Source organism: Pygocentrus nattereri, chromosome 26 (assembly GCF_015220715.1).
Source record: "Pygocentrus nattereri isolate fPygNat1 chromosome 26, fPygNat1.pri, whole genome shotgun sequence".
NCBI classification, from domain to species: Eukaryota; Metazoa; Chordata; class Actinopteri; order Characiformes; family Serrasalmidae; genus Pygocentrus; species Pygocentrus nattereri.
This window is the reverse complement of record NC_051236.1, coordinates 12,157,195-12,171,129: the sequence shown is the minus strand read 5'-3', so window position 1 is coordinate 12,171,129 and position 13,935 is coordinate 12,157,195. Positions and strand designations below refer to the sequence as shown.

Below are 13,935 nucleotides of genomic sequence, written 5' to 3'. Positions count from 1 at the left end.
GAAAGTTTGGAATCTGTCGTTTTGACAGAATATCTGTGAGAAATTATTAACATTAAATTACATCATGCTTTTGTTATAGCCAGAAATAACAGCGCATTCTAAGGGTTAACTTTGCATATGATTGTAATGTAGCACTTCTTTCACCTTGACTGAATGGGACACTGGCCATTTGTTATCAACATTCTTCCTCATCTCCTACAGTGGTGCTGAAATAGTCTTCAGAGTGAGCCCAGCAGTTTAAAGACTATTTATTTATATGTATATATGATGTACCTTGAAGTGGAGAGGACGTTTCTGGCTACTGCAGATATCATCTGACATTACCTCTAGGAAGAAATATATCAATATATATTTTTATTAGCCTCTACATCATTGATACATCAGTGGATTTCTTTATTGCAGTAGAGAATACTACATAACATGAGAAATAACATATAACGTTACAGGATAGCTGAGTGGAGGCTTAAAAACACTGGAAAACTGGAAGTTCTGATGCAGGAAGGTTTATTAAGTCCACAGTAAAAAGTGCACGGTGTTCCAAAATCCCAAAAATAATTAATTAGAAAAAGAAAAATGAAAATAAAGGGAAAACAAAACAAAATAAACTGATCAACTTGATACAAACTCATATCAAAAAATGCCGTCAACCATGGCCTTACAAACAGAACTGCACGCCAAGCCAGCTTCACCCTGACTCACAAAACATCCTGTAACACTCCCCCCCATGAAAATATGGTTCTTCAAGGGTTCTTTAGCAAAGACGATGGTTGGACACTTAAAGAACCTACTACATGATTAAAGGGCTCTTTGCATTGTGAAAAAGTTCTTCAGATTGATGGACAGTATGTTACATAAGGTTCTACACAGAACATTTTCGGAAAGGGTTCAATATAGCACCAAAAAACGGTTCTTCTATTGTTACAACCTTAAATATATATCAATCCATGAACCCTTTGTCCTTTCATAGAATGCTTTTTTTGATCCATGAACAGCATGTTCAGTTCCATCTGTTGATTCACTGCACTACGCAGCCTTTAAAATGATTCTCAATCTCACCCTCAGGTTTCTGCTCTTGAACATTCAAATCTTCCTTTTAAAATTCTTCCTTATTAACTTCCCCACAGGTGAATTTAAGGCAGGTACTGCACTGATCAGTTGCATCGGCATGGAGCAATCATTAACTGATTGTGTGATTTTCAAGCATGTTTTGGATACTTTTCATACTTTTGGTTTTGTTTTTGTTTGATTTTATGATTTTTAACATGTTAATTATTTCAAATACATTTGTTTTAATTCATATAAAACGAACTGTTAACTGTTAATGGGAGAATTTATTCCATATTAAGGAGCGTAAATGTGAAGTGGTTTAGTGCCAAGTGAACAAAGAACAACATAAACCATTTTAACACCACTGTTATATTGTTGAGCGCTTCTGCACTCCAGCTCCAACTCAAACTCCAGGACTTTATAAAGGTGCCTCATGTATGCTCATGACGTCAGAGCACCTGAACCGCTACACTCAGCCAAAGCCAATCAGCACTCAGTAGCACTGATACAAGCCATTTAGCATTAAGGTGCAGCAAAGCACACCAATCAGCACTCAGTAGCAGTAATGCTACCGTCCTACTACCTAAAACCTGTTTGCTGTAGAAAAAAGGAAAAGTACAGATACATTTTCTTTGCGTGTTAAGTAAAATACATCCCATCAAAATTTAAGGAAGGTCCTGGACGAGTGGTTACAAACTATGTTAACCTTTTCATTTTAGCCATTTAGCTCCATTTACCGCATTCATTGAGGACCCGCTGACGGGCGCCCTCTGGCGTTTTGTAGTCATGTTTCTGATTTAACTGGAGAAAGAAAACGACTCTGGTGTATTTTTAGAAAAGGCTGGCTGAAATGTCACTCATATTGTTTATTCCTCTTCTGACCAACTTCTTTTGCCGTTAAGGTTTCGTCGCGTTTCAACGTTACTCGTTAGCGCTGCGCTGCACTGTTTTGCGGTGTGTGAGCACTTCTACACCCACTACAGCTATAGTGCGACCTTCCCGAGGTGACGTAGTTCCTCCATGACTTAGGTAATGCCTTTTGGCTACGAAAACAAGAGGAGCACGAGTTCCGTGGAGCCGCCGTGTAAATTACAGTTTTTGTTAGTTATTTAAACATTGCGAGTGTGTTGAAACTGCATAGGCCTTATGTGTGGTTCACAGCACCGTCTGCGCTTAGTAGAGCTAGTTTAAGACACTTAATCTGTGGAGACGAAGCGTTAGCACGTTAGCTCGCTCATTCATTTGGAGCGACGAAGCTAACAAAGGAACAGAGGGACCTAACTGAGCGGCCGCCGAGCTGTTTATCTGCGCTACCGAACACGCTTCTTTAAAATTCAGCGCAAAACAGCAACTGCGCTGTGCATTTTTTCGTTAAACAAGCCTAACGGGTTTTTTTCACTAGTTTACTTTTTGTGTTTGTCGTAAAGAGCGCTGTTAGCCCAGTTAGCTAACGTTTAGCGTGGCGTGTTCGACAGCTCCGCCCTCAGTGTAGAGAGTAGAGCGCCGTCTGTTTCGCTACCAGAGCCGAGATGGCTGAGATGTACATTCGTGTGGCCGAGGAGGAGAACGAGGAGCCGATGGAGATTCCTTCGGAGGACGACGGGACGGTGCTGCTGTCGACGGTAGCCGCTCAGTTCCCGGGTGCGTGCGGCCTGCGCTACCGGAGCCCCATATCTCAGTGCATGCGGGGGGTGCGCTTGGTGGAGGGGGTTCTACACCCTCCTGAAAACGGCTGGGGAAACCTCGTCTACGTCGTAAATTACCCGAAAGGTTGGTAGCGTTAGTTACGGAGTTCAGTCTGCTAGGTCACATACAAGTAATCGTTCACAAAGTTGTCAAACCATATACTAAGCCTTAAAGGGGAATTCCACCGAGTTTTCAAAATTTCTGTAAAATGTCATACAAATGTGAACAAAACGACTTATATGCCATGTTGATGATGATAAAATAGTGATACATTTGGAAAAATAAATTTTCTTTGGGGACCATTAGGCCTCATATACCCCTCCGCCATGAATGGTTTTGTACGTTTTAGGCCAAAACGTTGCCTCAAAACTTGAAACAACGTCTCGGACGTCAGGCAACACGTTCGTAACCATAAAATGTAGTGACTGCGAGTGAGCTTTTAGAGGTATTACGTTTTTTAGACGTGTGGTTCCTGTCACCACCACTGAGATCAATTCTGACTCGGAAAGTTTCGCTAGAACTGAACATTTCATTGCCAAACCATTGTAGATGACATTGTTTACATCTTAACGATTTATTTGTGGAAATGGAAATTGCGAACATTTCTTTTAAGTGAAATTGAGGCACAGTTTAAAACCCGTAAAGATCTGGTGGATAGATGCTGGGAAATGTTGAGACAAGAGGATGTACAAAATGCTGACAAACACTATATATATATATATATATATATATATATATATATATATATATATATATATATATATATATATATATATATATTGCCTAAATTTATATAAACTGATATTAATTTTTAAATTGTAACTGACAAAAAACCTGAAGGCAAAATAGGGAATAAACTTAAGTTTACTGATTATCAATATGTTGTAAGTTCTCTAGTCTTGAAGACATCACCACACTGCTTTGTCATACTTTTCTGAAGTTTCTCAAAACTATTTAAAGGAATCACTTCGCACAAAGACGTGAGCAAAATGGTAAAGTTACAATATAATGACATTTCAAGAATTTTTCATGATGCACATGTCACTATTTACTTTTCTGAAATCTGGTAAGTTGGAATGAACAAAAAGTACCAGTGCTGTCTCGTTAAAAAAATACTATCAAAAACTACAAAAAACGTTTGTTTTTTTTTTTATTATTATTCTGCATTTCACATACTGCACTGCAATTAAATCCTTTAAGTATACTGGGCCTAATTATACTATCTTTGTGATGTAACATGCACTTGGCCTGTGTGTTGGAGGTATGTATCCATGGTATGCTCAGAAAGCATATTGTGAAATTCTTTATCACGATAAGGTAAATATTGTTATATATTGCCCTACATACAGGTGCTGGTCATAAAATTAGAATATCATGAAAAAGTTGATATTAAATGGAATTACTGAAATAAAAAGTGAAACTTGTATATTATACTCATTCATTACACACAGACTGATATATTTTAAGGGTTTATTTCTTTTAATTTGATTATTATAACTGATAACTAATGAAAACCCAAATTCAGTATCTCAGAAAATTTGAATATTGTGAAAAGGATCAATATTGAAGACACCTGGTGCTACACTCTAATCAGCTAATTAACTCAACACCTGCAAAGGCCTTTAAATGGTCTCTCAGTCTAGTTCTGTAGGCTACACAATCATGGGAAAGACTGCTGACTTGATAGTTGTCCAAAAGATGACCACTGACACCTTACAAAAGCAGGGCAAGACACAAAATGTCGTTGCTAAAGAGGCTGGCTGTTCAGAGCTCTGTGTCCAAGCACATTAATAGAGAGGCGAAGGGAAGGAAAAGATGTGGTAGGAAAAAGTGTACAAGCAATGGGGATAACCGCACCCTGGAGAGTATTGTGAAACAAAACCCATTCAAAAATGTGGGGGAGATTCACAAAGACTGGACTGCAGCTAGAGTCGGTGCTTCAAGAACCACTAGGCACAGACGTATGCAAGACAGGGGTTTCAGCTGTCGCATTCCTTGTGTCAAGCCACTGTTCAAGAGACAGCGTCAGAAGCGTCTCGCCTAGGCTAAAGACAAAAAGGACTGGACTGTTGCTCAGTGGTCCAAAGTTATGTTCTCTGATGAAAGTAAATTTTGCATTTCCTTTGGAAATCAAGGTCCCAGAGTCTAGAGGGAGAGGAGAGGCACAGAATCCATGTTGCTTGAGGTCCAGTGTAAAGTTTCCACAGTCAGTGATGGTTTGGGGTGCCATGTCATCTGCTGGTGTTGGTCCACTGTGTTTTCTGAGGTCCAAAGTCAACGGAGCCATCTACCAGGAAGTTTAAGAGCACTTCATGCTTCCTGCTGCTGACCAACTTTATGGAGATGCAGATTTCATTTTCCAACAGGACTTGGCACCTGCACACAGTGCCAAAGCTACCAGTACCTGGTTTAAGGACCATGGTATCCTTGTTCTTAATTGGTCAGCAAACTCGCCTGACCTTAACCCCATAGAAAATCTATGGGGTATTGTGAAGAGGAAGATGCAATACACCAGACCCAACAATGCAGATGAGCTGAAGGCTGCTCTCATAACACCTGAGCAGTGCCACAGACTGATCGACTCCATGCCACACTGCATCGCTGCAGTAATACAGGCAAAAGGAGCCCCAACAAAGTATTGAGTGCTGTACATGTTCATACTTTCAGTTGGCCAGCATTTCTAAAAATCCTCTTTTGCATTGGTCTTAAGTAATATTCTAATTTTCTGAGATACTGAATTTGGGGTTTTCATTAGTTGTCAGTTATAATCATCAAATTAAAAGAAATAAACACTTGAAATATATCAGTCTGTGTGTAATGAATGAGTATAATGTACAAGTTCCACTTTTTGAATGGAATTACTGAAATAAATCAACTTTTTCATTATATTCTAATTTTGTGACCAGCACCTGTACTCTTCACTGCTGTCCACAGACCATCCACATTGGATCTTCTCTACGCATTTTCCACCACAAGCCTACAAGATCCCAATGAGTTTGAACATCTTTTAATGAACTGCGTGGTGTCTTGCATTGTCTTGTCGGAATGTCCGTCATTGTTGTGATTAAAAAAATCCCTTCTTGAAGTGAACAGACAGGATAAACATAAACAGCTGCTACACATGTGAGAATGAGGGAAATTCTTTTTCACTGATAGTGTTTTTGTCAGTCAGTTTGTAATCACTTATCTTGATAATGTCAATTTAAGAGCCAGCTCTCCCAGACAATAAGAGGAAGATGGATGAAATTGATGCATCATCTGCCAAGATCAAGAGAGGGGACCAGAAAACCTCAGATCTCATTGTGTTGGGTTTGCCCTGGAAAACTACAGAACAAGATTTAAAGGACTATTTTGGTGCCTTTGGTGAAGTCATCATGGCACAGGTAAACAACCAATGTCCACTTTTGAAAATACACAAGCAAGTGACTACACATCAACATTGGCTTTCTGGCTTTGATGTGAATGTGTCTCACTTTTGTACATATTCTGATTTTCTCCCCAGGTAAAGCGGGATGTGAAGACTGGAAATTCAAAAGGCTTTGGATTTGTGAGATTTGCTGACTGGGAAACTCAGAATAAAGTGATTAACCAGCGACACATGATTGATGGGAGGTGGTGTGACTGCAAACTGCCCAACTCAAAGGTAATGAATCGATTTGTCATCAAATGATTCAGAATTTTAGTTGCGACTGGGGGCAGTTGTGGTCTGCCGGGAGGTCGCCGGTTCGATCCCCTCGGCTGACAGGATGTGACTCAAGTGCCCTTAATCAAGGCACCTAACCCCGAACTGCTCCCCGGGTGCCATGGATAGGGCTGCCCACCGCTCTGGGCAGGTGTGCTCACTGCCCCCTAGTGTTTGTGTGTTCACTAGTGTGTATGTATGTGGGTGTTTCACTGCACGGATGGGTTAAATGCGGAGGTCTAATTCCTCTGTGCAAACACAAAAGGCTGATGGTTCGGATTTGAAAAAGATTTTAAAACTTCTCTGCAAATGTAGCTCTCTTGCTTTATCGTTTATGCTTGTTGATTCTTCAGTGAACCCTCAAAAGTAACTTTAGCTCTCCAGCTTATCCATAGGTCTTCTGTGAGCACTGGCCAGCATCTTTAATGTGTTACCTTAAAGTAGTGGTCTGCACAGAAGTGTTTTTTTTTCCCCCTCCTCCTTTGCACCATTTAGCATGCTCCCACCCGAAGTCCCATATAGCTGGTCTCTGTCTGCAATAGTCATGGTTGAAAATGACTGCCACCTGTCAGACTGCAGACCCTCTTAGTGCAAAACATGTTAAGATGGCAACTCGCAAAACTGCTTATTGGATGTGCAATGCAGAACCAACAGATGGTTCCTCTTGTCCAACAGCAGGGTCCTGATGAGCCCATGAGGAGCAGGAAGGTGTTTGTAGGGCGCTGCACTGAAGACATGACCACCGATGACCTGCGGCAGTTCTTTATGCAGTATGGCGAAGTCACAGACGTCTTCATTCCCAAGCCTTTCCGAGCTTTTGCTTTCGTTACTTTTGCTGATGACCAGGTATGGCACATATTGGTTAATTAAAGGACATTTGAGCCAAACAGCGCTACATAAAAATTGTTGAAAGAACTGTGTGTATTCTAAGTCAGATGCACACTTATGGAACACTCCCTCATTGACGCATGTACACCAGTATATTTGATAAGTTTTTGTGAAACTTCCTCCTGTCTTCTCCAACAGGTTGCCTCTTCCCTGTGTGGAGAGGACCTAATCATCAAAGGAGTGAGCGTACACATCTCCAATGCTGAGCCTAAACACAGCAACAGTAGGCAGATGATGGATCGGGTGGGCCGCTTTGGGAACGGGTTTGGGGGTCAGGGCTTTGGTGGCGGCAGCAGCAGCCGCAGCAGCTCCAGTAGCCTGGGCAACTTTGGCAACTTCAACCTCAACCCAGCCATGATGGCTGCTGCCCAGGCTGCTCTGCAGAGCAGCTGGGGCATGATGGGCATGTTAGCTCAGCAGGGTCAGTCCGCCACATCTGGCTCGAGCACGAGCGCAAGCTCCTCTCGAGACCAGCCGCAATATAGTTCAGGAAACAGTAACTACAACAGCAGTTCTGCTGCCCTTGGGTGGGGTACTGGTTCTAATTCTGGTACCGGTGGAAGTGGGTTTAATTCAAGCTTCGGCTCTAGTATGGAGTCAAAGTCTTCGGGATGGGGTATGTAAGTTATGAGTTTTTTGTTTTGTTTTGTTTTTGAAGTGTTGGTATTTCTAGTGTGTGTTTGGTAAGTATTTTTTGAAAGACTTAACTCGTCATGTGTGTTTGGGAGTGGGAACAGGAGGGGAAGGGAAGATTGGGAAGAGAACAGAATGTTTTGTACATTTGAACAAGAGATTAAATTTAGTGTCTGAAGTGAGCTGTGTTAACCAGAGTGTTACACAAAGATGCATCATTCTTGGTGTCAGTTTATTTTCTTTATGTTGTTTGGGAGTAGGAAGAAATATTTCAACTGGATTCTTAAAATGCATGCAGTCCAATCTGTGGTCACTGAAAATGCATGTGATGAAAGACTACCAAATTTGCACCTTTTTAAATTGCATTTTTAAAAGCTTGCATTGGGAAGAATCTGGTTGAAACCTGCAGTCTTTTTAAGAGTTCAGCTTTATTTACAGACCTGTTTGGTGAAGATGCATTTATAAAGCCTTCATCGAAATCTCTTCTGCAGTTGCCATCTCTGGGTTTTGCCTGGGAAGAAGGCCCTCTGTGGCAGCACTGTGTGGCTGAGATCATAAACCCACCTTCTTCCCCCATGTCTTAAAGCTCTCATCGCACGGCTCGCTGACACGGTGGGTGTCTACTTTTTAATCAACTTCCTTTTTTCTGATTGACGAACTACGCAGAAAATGAACATTTTTAACAACTCTTGAGTGCGATTGGTGGTGGCGAAGAGTGAGAAGGCTGCGAGTGAGCGAGCGGGGAGAGAGAGGAAGGAAAGCGTGGAAGCGAGCGAACGAGGAAAAAGACTGATGAGAGTGCGATGAAAGAGCTCAAATGTGACTGCAGTGGGTGGCTAATGTGAGCGTGTGAATGAGAGCTTGTTGACAATTCCCAACTTCACCAATATACAACCCCAAAAACATGGACACTATTTACCCTGAGGAAATTTTTTTTTTTTATATAAACCCCCCCCCCCCCCCCACCACCACCCCTTAGGCTTCCCATTTTGCTTTTCTTCTATAGTATACTGACAATGTGTTTAAGTAGCTAGTGGAATGTTGTGATGAATTTTTTTTTTTTGTCTTGCTGATATAATCTGATCTGAATGCTGTACGGTGTGTGTGCTTTAATTCCTTGTAACTTGACCTGTAAGTGTGAACTTTGATGTGGATGACATCTTCAGTGGACAGTGAGGGGGTGAGCACGAGTGATGGTGTAAGTGCGACCTGTATGTTGAGTGCTGTGGATGTCTGTGGAATGAATTCCTTCTAGATAACATTTGCTAAATGTTTTCAAAGGCATTTTATATGGCTTGTCAAATGAAGGGAGTGCTTCAATAAAACAATTTGAATAGGTATCTGTTTTCTTATACTGGATTGACCTCAAGTGAATATGGGGGATAAAAGAAGCAAAAAAACTAACTGAATTCACACGTTTAGGGGCCTGGGAAATGGCTGGCTGCGGGTTGCGTCTGAACCCCAGGTGGAAAGTCCGTTTGGGGACGGAGGAAGATGGAGGAGTGTCTGGTTGCCCATTACAGCATTAGCAGCTCTGGTAACAGAAATGGACACTGTAGAATGTAGCTGATCTGCAGGCACTTGTTGGGCTTTTTTGGAGCCAGATCAAGCTAGTTTGGACACAATCCTTTTAATGCAGGGCTTTTTAGGCTTTATCTGGCTCCAAAAAGAAGAACCTACACATTGTTACCACATGTTATGGCCAGACACTGATCTGATTTTATACACTGAAATGCAATAATTCTATTGTGATTGGTGTCTCCATTTTCATTTTTTGGTCAAAACAGTCTAGACATTGTGGTATCTGTGAATATGAAAGCATGCAGGTCTTAATTGTAAGTATACCAAATGTCTTGGCATTCAGCTATTTTATAACAAGAATCAGTGTTTTATACAGTCACAATTTCTTACATTCACAGACAGTGAAAACATGTTTTGCACATTCTGTATTACAATAAAAAACAACCTGGATTCATGTCTGTGAGTAGTTAATTGACATTCCTCATTTCTCTTCATATTAAGTTTCCTCAAGAAAAATAACTGACCATATATAGTAAATATTGTGTGCTAATAAGATTCAGTTCTCTTCAACCTGTCAGGTAATGACACTCTCACTTTTGTCCTAGGGCTCCATTGCCATATCAGCCTCATTCTCTGTTGAGCTCTTAGTCTTCCTCTTGGCAGCGTTCTTCTTCCTCCTCTCCTTCTGTTCCTGATTGTTTTGCGCTAGTTCCTCACTCTTCTGCTGGATATAGTTTGACTATAGGGACATAAAAATACATTTTAGAGGATATTTAGAAATGGGTAACAGCCTTTACCTGAACCAAATAAAAGCAATCTTGCAGGGTTTTTTTTTTTGAGGAATGTGTTACTGGTAGCTATGGCAATGGTGACTAACCCAGCTCCTGGAGATTTACCTTTTTGGAGACTTTAGCTCCAGTGCTATTTGACCCCATCTGATCCATCTATTCCAAAGTCCCTGATCAGCTGACCGGGGCTTGTTAGATTTGGTTTGAAGGTGAAACCTGCAGGAAGGTAGATCTCCAGGGGGAGGGTTGATCACTGATCTATAGACTTGCCACACTCACGTTAAAACAATGTATTACTAAGAGCAGAAGCACACATTACATGACATTGGGCTCAGTGGCAGCTGATCCAAAGCATGCAATTCCATTTACAAGGGGTACATCCTAAAGTAACTGAATTCACTCATTAGAAGGGGTGTGTGGGTACTTTGACATGCATTGTACTAATGGGAATCTGACAACTTGGAGAATGGTGGCTTTCTGGTACATTAAGGCCTACAGAGTACATGCTCATCCAAACATGGCTTAATAAAATGACTTCAGTCACAGCTATTGTAGCTTGTGTGTGTACATATCACTGCTGTCAGAATAAAACCAGGTTTCTCCATTTTTGTCGTTTTTTAGTTTTGACATAATTTGAAAATACCTGTTGTTCTTTACATTGTGTGTAAATTTCATAAAGAAATGGTCCAAAATAGCTTGGGAAAAAATCTGGTTCCATTGACTTGCATTAAAAGTAGAGTAGGTTTTGTTCCGACAGCAGCGATCTATACCCCTGGCTAATGGGAGGGAGCCCGAGGCGGCTGCTTTCCTTTGTCTAGACCACCATTTTTGAAGTCAACGCCACACAATCGGGATTCCAATAAATCAAGGCAAAGACATCTCGCAAGAATAGAGTACACAAATATTTTACCTTAATCTGTAAATCTGGAGTGCTAATGCTAGCTAATTAACTTAGCTGACTAAGGGGCTTGATATTGAACCTGATCCTCCTTTGTCAGCTCCTTTAGGTGGGTAGATGTTTTGGCACCGGTAAAGTTGTTTGATTGTGAGCCAGTTTTTCCTTACGAATTTGTTTTCCTAGTCTAAAGTAAAATACAGCTCGGTTATCGCTGTTCATTTTGTGAAATCATGCTCTGTTCATATGGACTGTCCACAGACAGTAACAGCAGAAAGCCATAGCCAAAGCCATGTGCCCGAACGTCACTGTGTGGAATCGAGTCCAAATTTTTGGAGTCGACTCTCGATTCCTGAATGGGTGCAATCGAGGAGTCGATTCTTTTTGGGGTCGACTCGCAAAAAAGTCGTACCAGTGCAGCGCTCCTTCTTGCTAGAAGTTTTACGTCGTCCGCTGTAACGGTCTGTCGTTTGGCGTGTCTAGAAAAACAACACATCTCAATTTTACAGGTAAAAAAAAAAAAAGTTTGTGCAACTAAAAATAATGACGTTCTTTAATGGGAATCCCACTGATTTTTCACCGATGTCTGCATAATTGAGTATTTAGGATATAAACAAATTCATTCAGACTGGTTTGGTGAAAGGGGGTTTCTTTTCTATCTACCAACTACGATTTCTTTACAGTAGTGTTGATCGGAAGAGGTGAACCATGTCTACAACACAAATGTAGCCACTTTATTTGGTATCCACAACCACCAGTGAATCTACGCGTGTCTTGTTACATGTCTTGCTGCTGATAACACACAGTGGTAAATAGGGGGCGTGTTTTCTTTGGGGACAATTTTGGCTCTATCAATGTATCCCTCCACCAAGGCTACATTCAAATAATCTGATACGTTTTAGGCCAAACATTTTTACAAAACTACCATGAAAATGTCTGAGACATCCGGCTGAGTATTCATAAGCATTTAATGCGATACCTTTCTGTGAGGGAGCTTTTAGAGGTGCACGGCTGGTTCCCGTCACCACCGCTGTGAGCTATTGTGAGACTGCAAGTTTCTCTAGAAGGGAGCATTTCACACCAAACCACCCCGAATGACATCTTAACCATTTAATTATGCAGACATATTTGAAAAATCGGTGGAGTTCCCCTTTAACCTCACTTACACACAGCCCAGTGCATCCAATGAAATGGCGATTTAACTTACCTCGCAAACGCTTCCAGGTCTGTGGCAAAAATATCTGCAATTTAAAATAAAGAGTGACGCGTGGTAAGTTAAGTAGAATCATGCTGTTACTAATGGAAAAAGCTCGACACTACAAAAACTCATCTTTGTACCCACCACACTGCCGGAATGTGATTTCTGCGAGAGCTGCTATCGCTTGCCGGCTGAATTCTCTCTCATGGTCTGCGGCTGCCTGCTGACAGAGTCTGCCGACCGTGTAGTGAATAGCTGCTTTCAGCCTCTGGAAATGGCACGAAACTGAGGTCAGCAACTTCTTGTTGGAATTTTCACGTTCCATCTTAAATGGTGCCTCCTCAAGATGTAATTAACTGCCGCACCATTTAAGGTGGAACGTGAAAAATCGAACAAGAAGCTGGTGAAACGACAGGATTACCAGCATCAAATACAGTTCCAAAGAAGCAGATCACGAATATAACATACAACTACATCGGCGGACTAAAATGTAAATAAGCTCACATCGCATTTGTCAGCTAACGCTAACTGACCTAACCACCTAACGAAGTAAACAACCTTAACGGCAAACCACCTGTGAATTCGCCTCCTTCTCATCCATTATATGAACGGAGCCACGTCGCCACTTTCAGCACGCCTTCAGCAGTTAACGTACTCTATATCTGTCACGCTTAAATCAAGAGAATCAGACAAATGTAACGCCAGTTTCACTCTGACATCAGTCTTCTCTCATCTGAAACATTAGCCAGTTGAAAATTGCGCGAAATATATCGTTTGCAGCAACTTCCTCGGGATCGGCATGTTCGTAGCGCCCCCTGTTGACTGGGAGTGATTCCTCTGGATTCGACTTGGCGAAAACAAGGCTTTAATGTAGGAGACTGAAGTCGGCTTCCTGATCGCCATTTTCTTCTTCGCATTTTCCCGTTCCACCTTAAACGAAGCCCAATGCTGCATTCAGTAACGTGGAAAAGGAAAATTCTATCAAAAAGCTGGCGAATAAGTTCCCTTCAGCTTCGTGCTTTATATCAGGGATGGCCAAACCTTTCGTTGTGACAGACAAAACAGTATACAAATAAATAAATAAACAAACAAATAAATAAAGTGTGTTTAGTGTCCCTGCGATGGACTGGCGTTTATGGACATTATAAACCGGTCCTAAAATCTGATTGGTTGAGCTCCGTTCGAAGCTGTGAAACAACATTATTAATTTAACTCATAAGACCCAGAAAAAAAGGTCCGAACAGTTTGACTGGGTTGTTGAGCGCAGGTCTAGCAGGTCACCTCACCACGTCTGTACAGCATGTGTGCATTAGTCTTATGGTTAGCGGAGCACTGACTAAGCACAACCACACAGTGCAGTTTTTGATGAGCACTGACAAAAATAATTGTGACAGAAAAAAAACATGAACGCTCAGAAAAAACTATAACGGTGATTTTTTTTCAGACTTTTCACTGGATGGGCAAGGCTTCTTTCTGGCTGGACAACGCCCACCCATAGACATGCCCCTGGGAAAAATATTGTGTTGTTTCATTCTGGTTTCCTTTGTCATTTATATATATAGATAATATACATTAGAGAAATTCATTTTTTCCCAAT

At 41.3% G+C, this 13,935-nt stretch overlaps 2 protein-coding genes across 5 annotated transcripts; one reads left to right on the top strand and one right to left on the bottom strand.

The window, feature by feature from the left end:
- Nucleotides 1–1,901: 1,901 nt before the first annotated feature.
- LOC108427558 (TAR DNA binding protein) lies at nt 1,902–9,907 on the top strand. 4 transcript variants are annotated; one of them, XM_017697789.2, is made up of 7 exons: nt 1,914–2,817; nt 5,941–6,116; nt 6,236–6,376; nt 7,091–7,261; nt 7,442–7,546; nt 8,428–8,548; nt 9,359–9,907. In XM_017697789.2, the coding sequence occupies exons 1-6, from the start codon at nt 2,577–2,579 to the stop codon at nt 8,518–8,520; spliced, it is 927 nt and encodes a 308-aa protein (XP_017553278.1). In that variant the 5' UTR covers nt 1,914–2,576; the 3' UTR covers nt 8,521–8,548; nt 9,359–9,907. The 4 variants fall into 4 exon arrangements, with proteins under 4 accessions (XP_017553277.1, XP_037390824.1, XP_017553278.1 ...); XM_037534928.1 differs by having other exon boundaries at nt 1,915–2,817; nt 7,442–7,526; XM_037534927.1 differs by having other exon boundaries at nt 1,907–2,817; nt 7,442–8,548.
- cenps (centromere protein S) lies at nt 9,717–13,123 on the bottom strand. Its single transcript, XM_017697790.2, has 5 exons — nt 12,913–13,123; nt 12,483–12,606; nt 12,348–12,381; nt 11,553–11,619; nt 9,717–10,196 (listed from the first exon to the last, which is right to left on the bottom strand). The coding sequence occupies exons 1-5, from the start codon at nt 12,937–12,939 to the stop codon at nt 10,059–10,061; spliced, it is 390 nt and encodes a 129-aa protein (XP_017553279.1). The 5' UTR covers nt 12,940–13,123; the 3' UTR covers nt 9,717–10,058.
- Nucleotides 13,124–13,935: the final 812 nt, after the last annotated feature.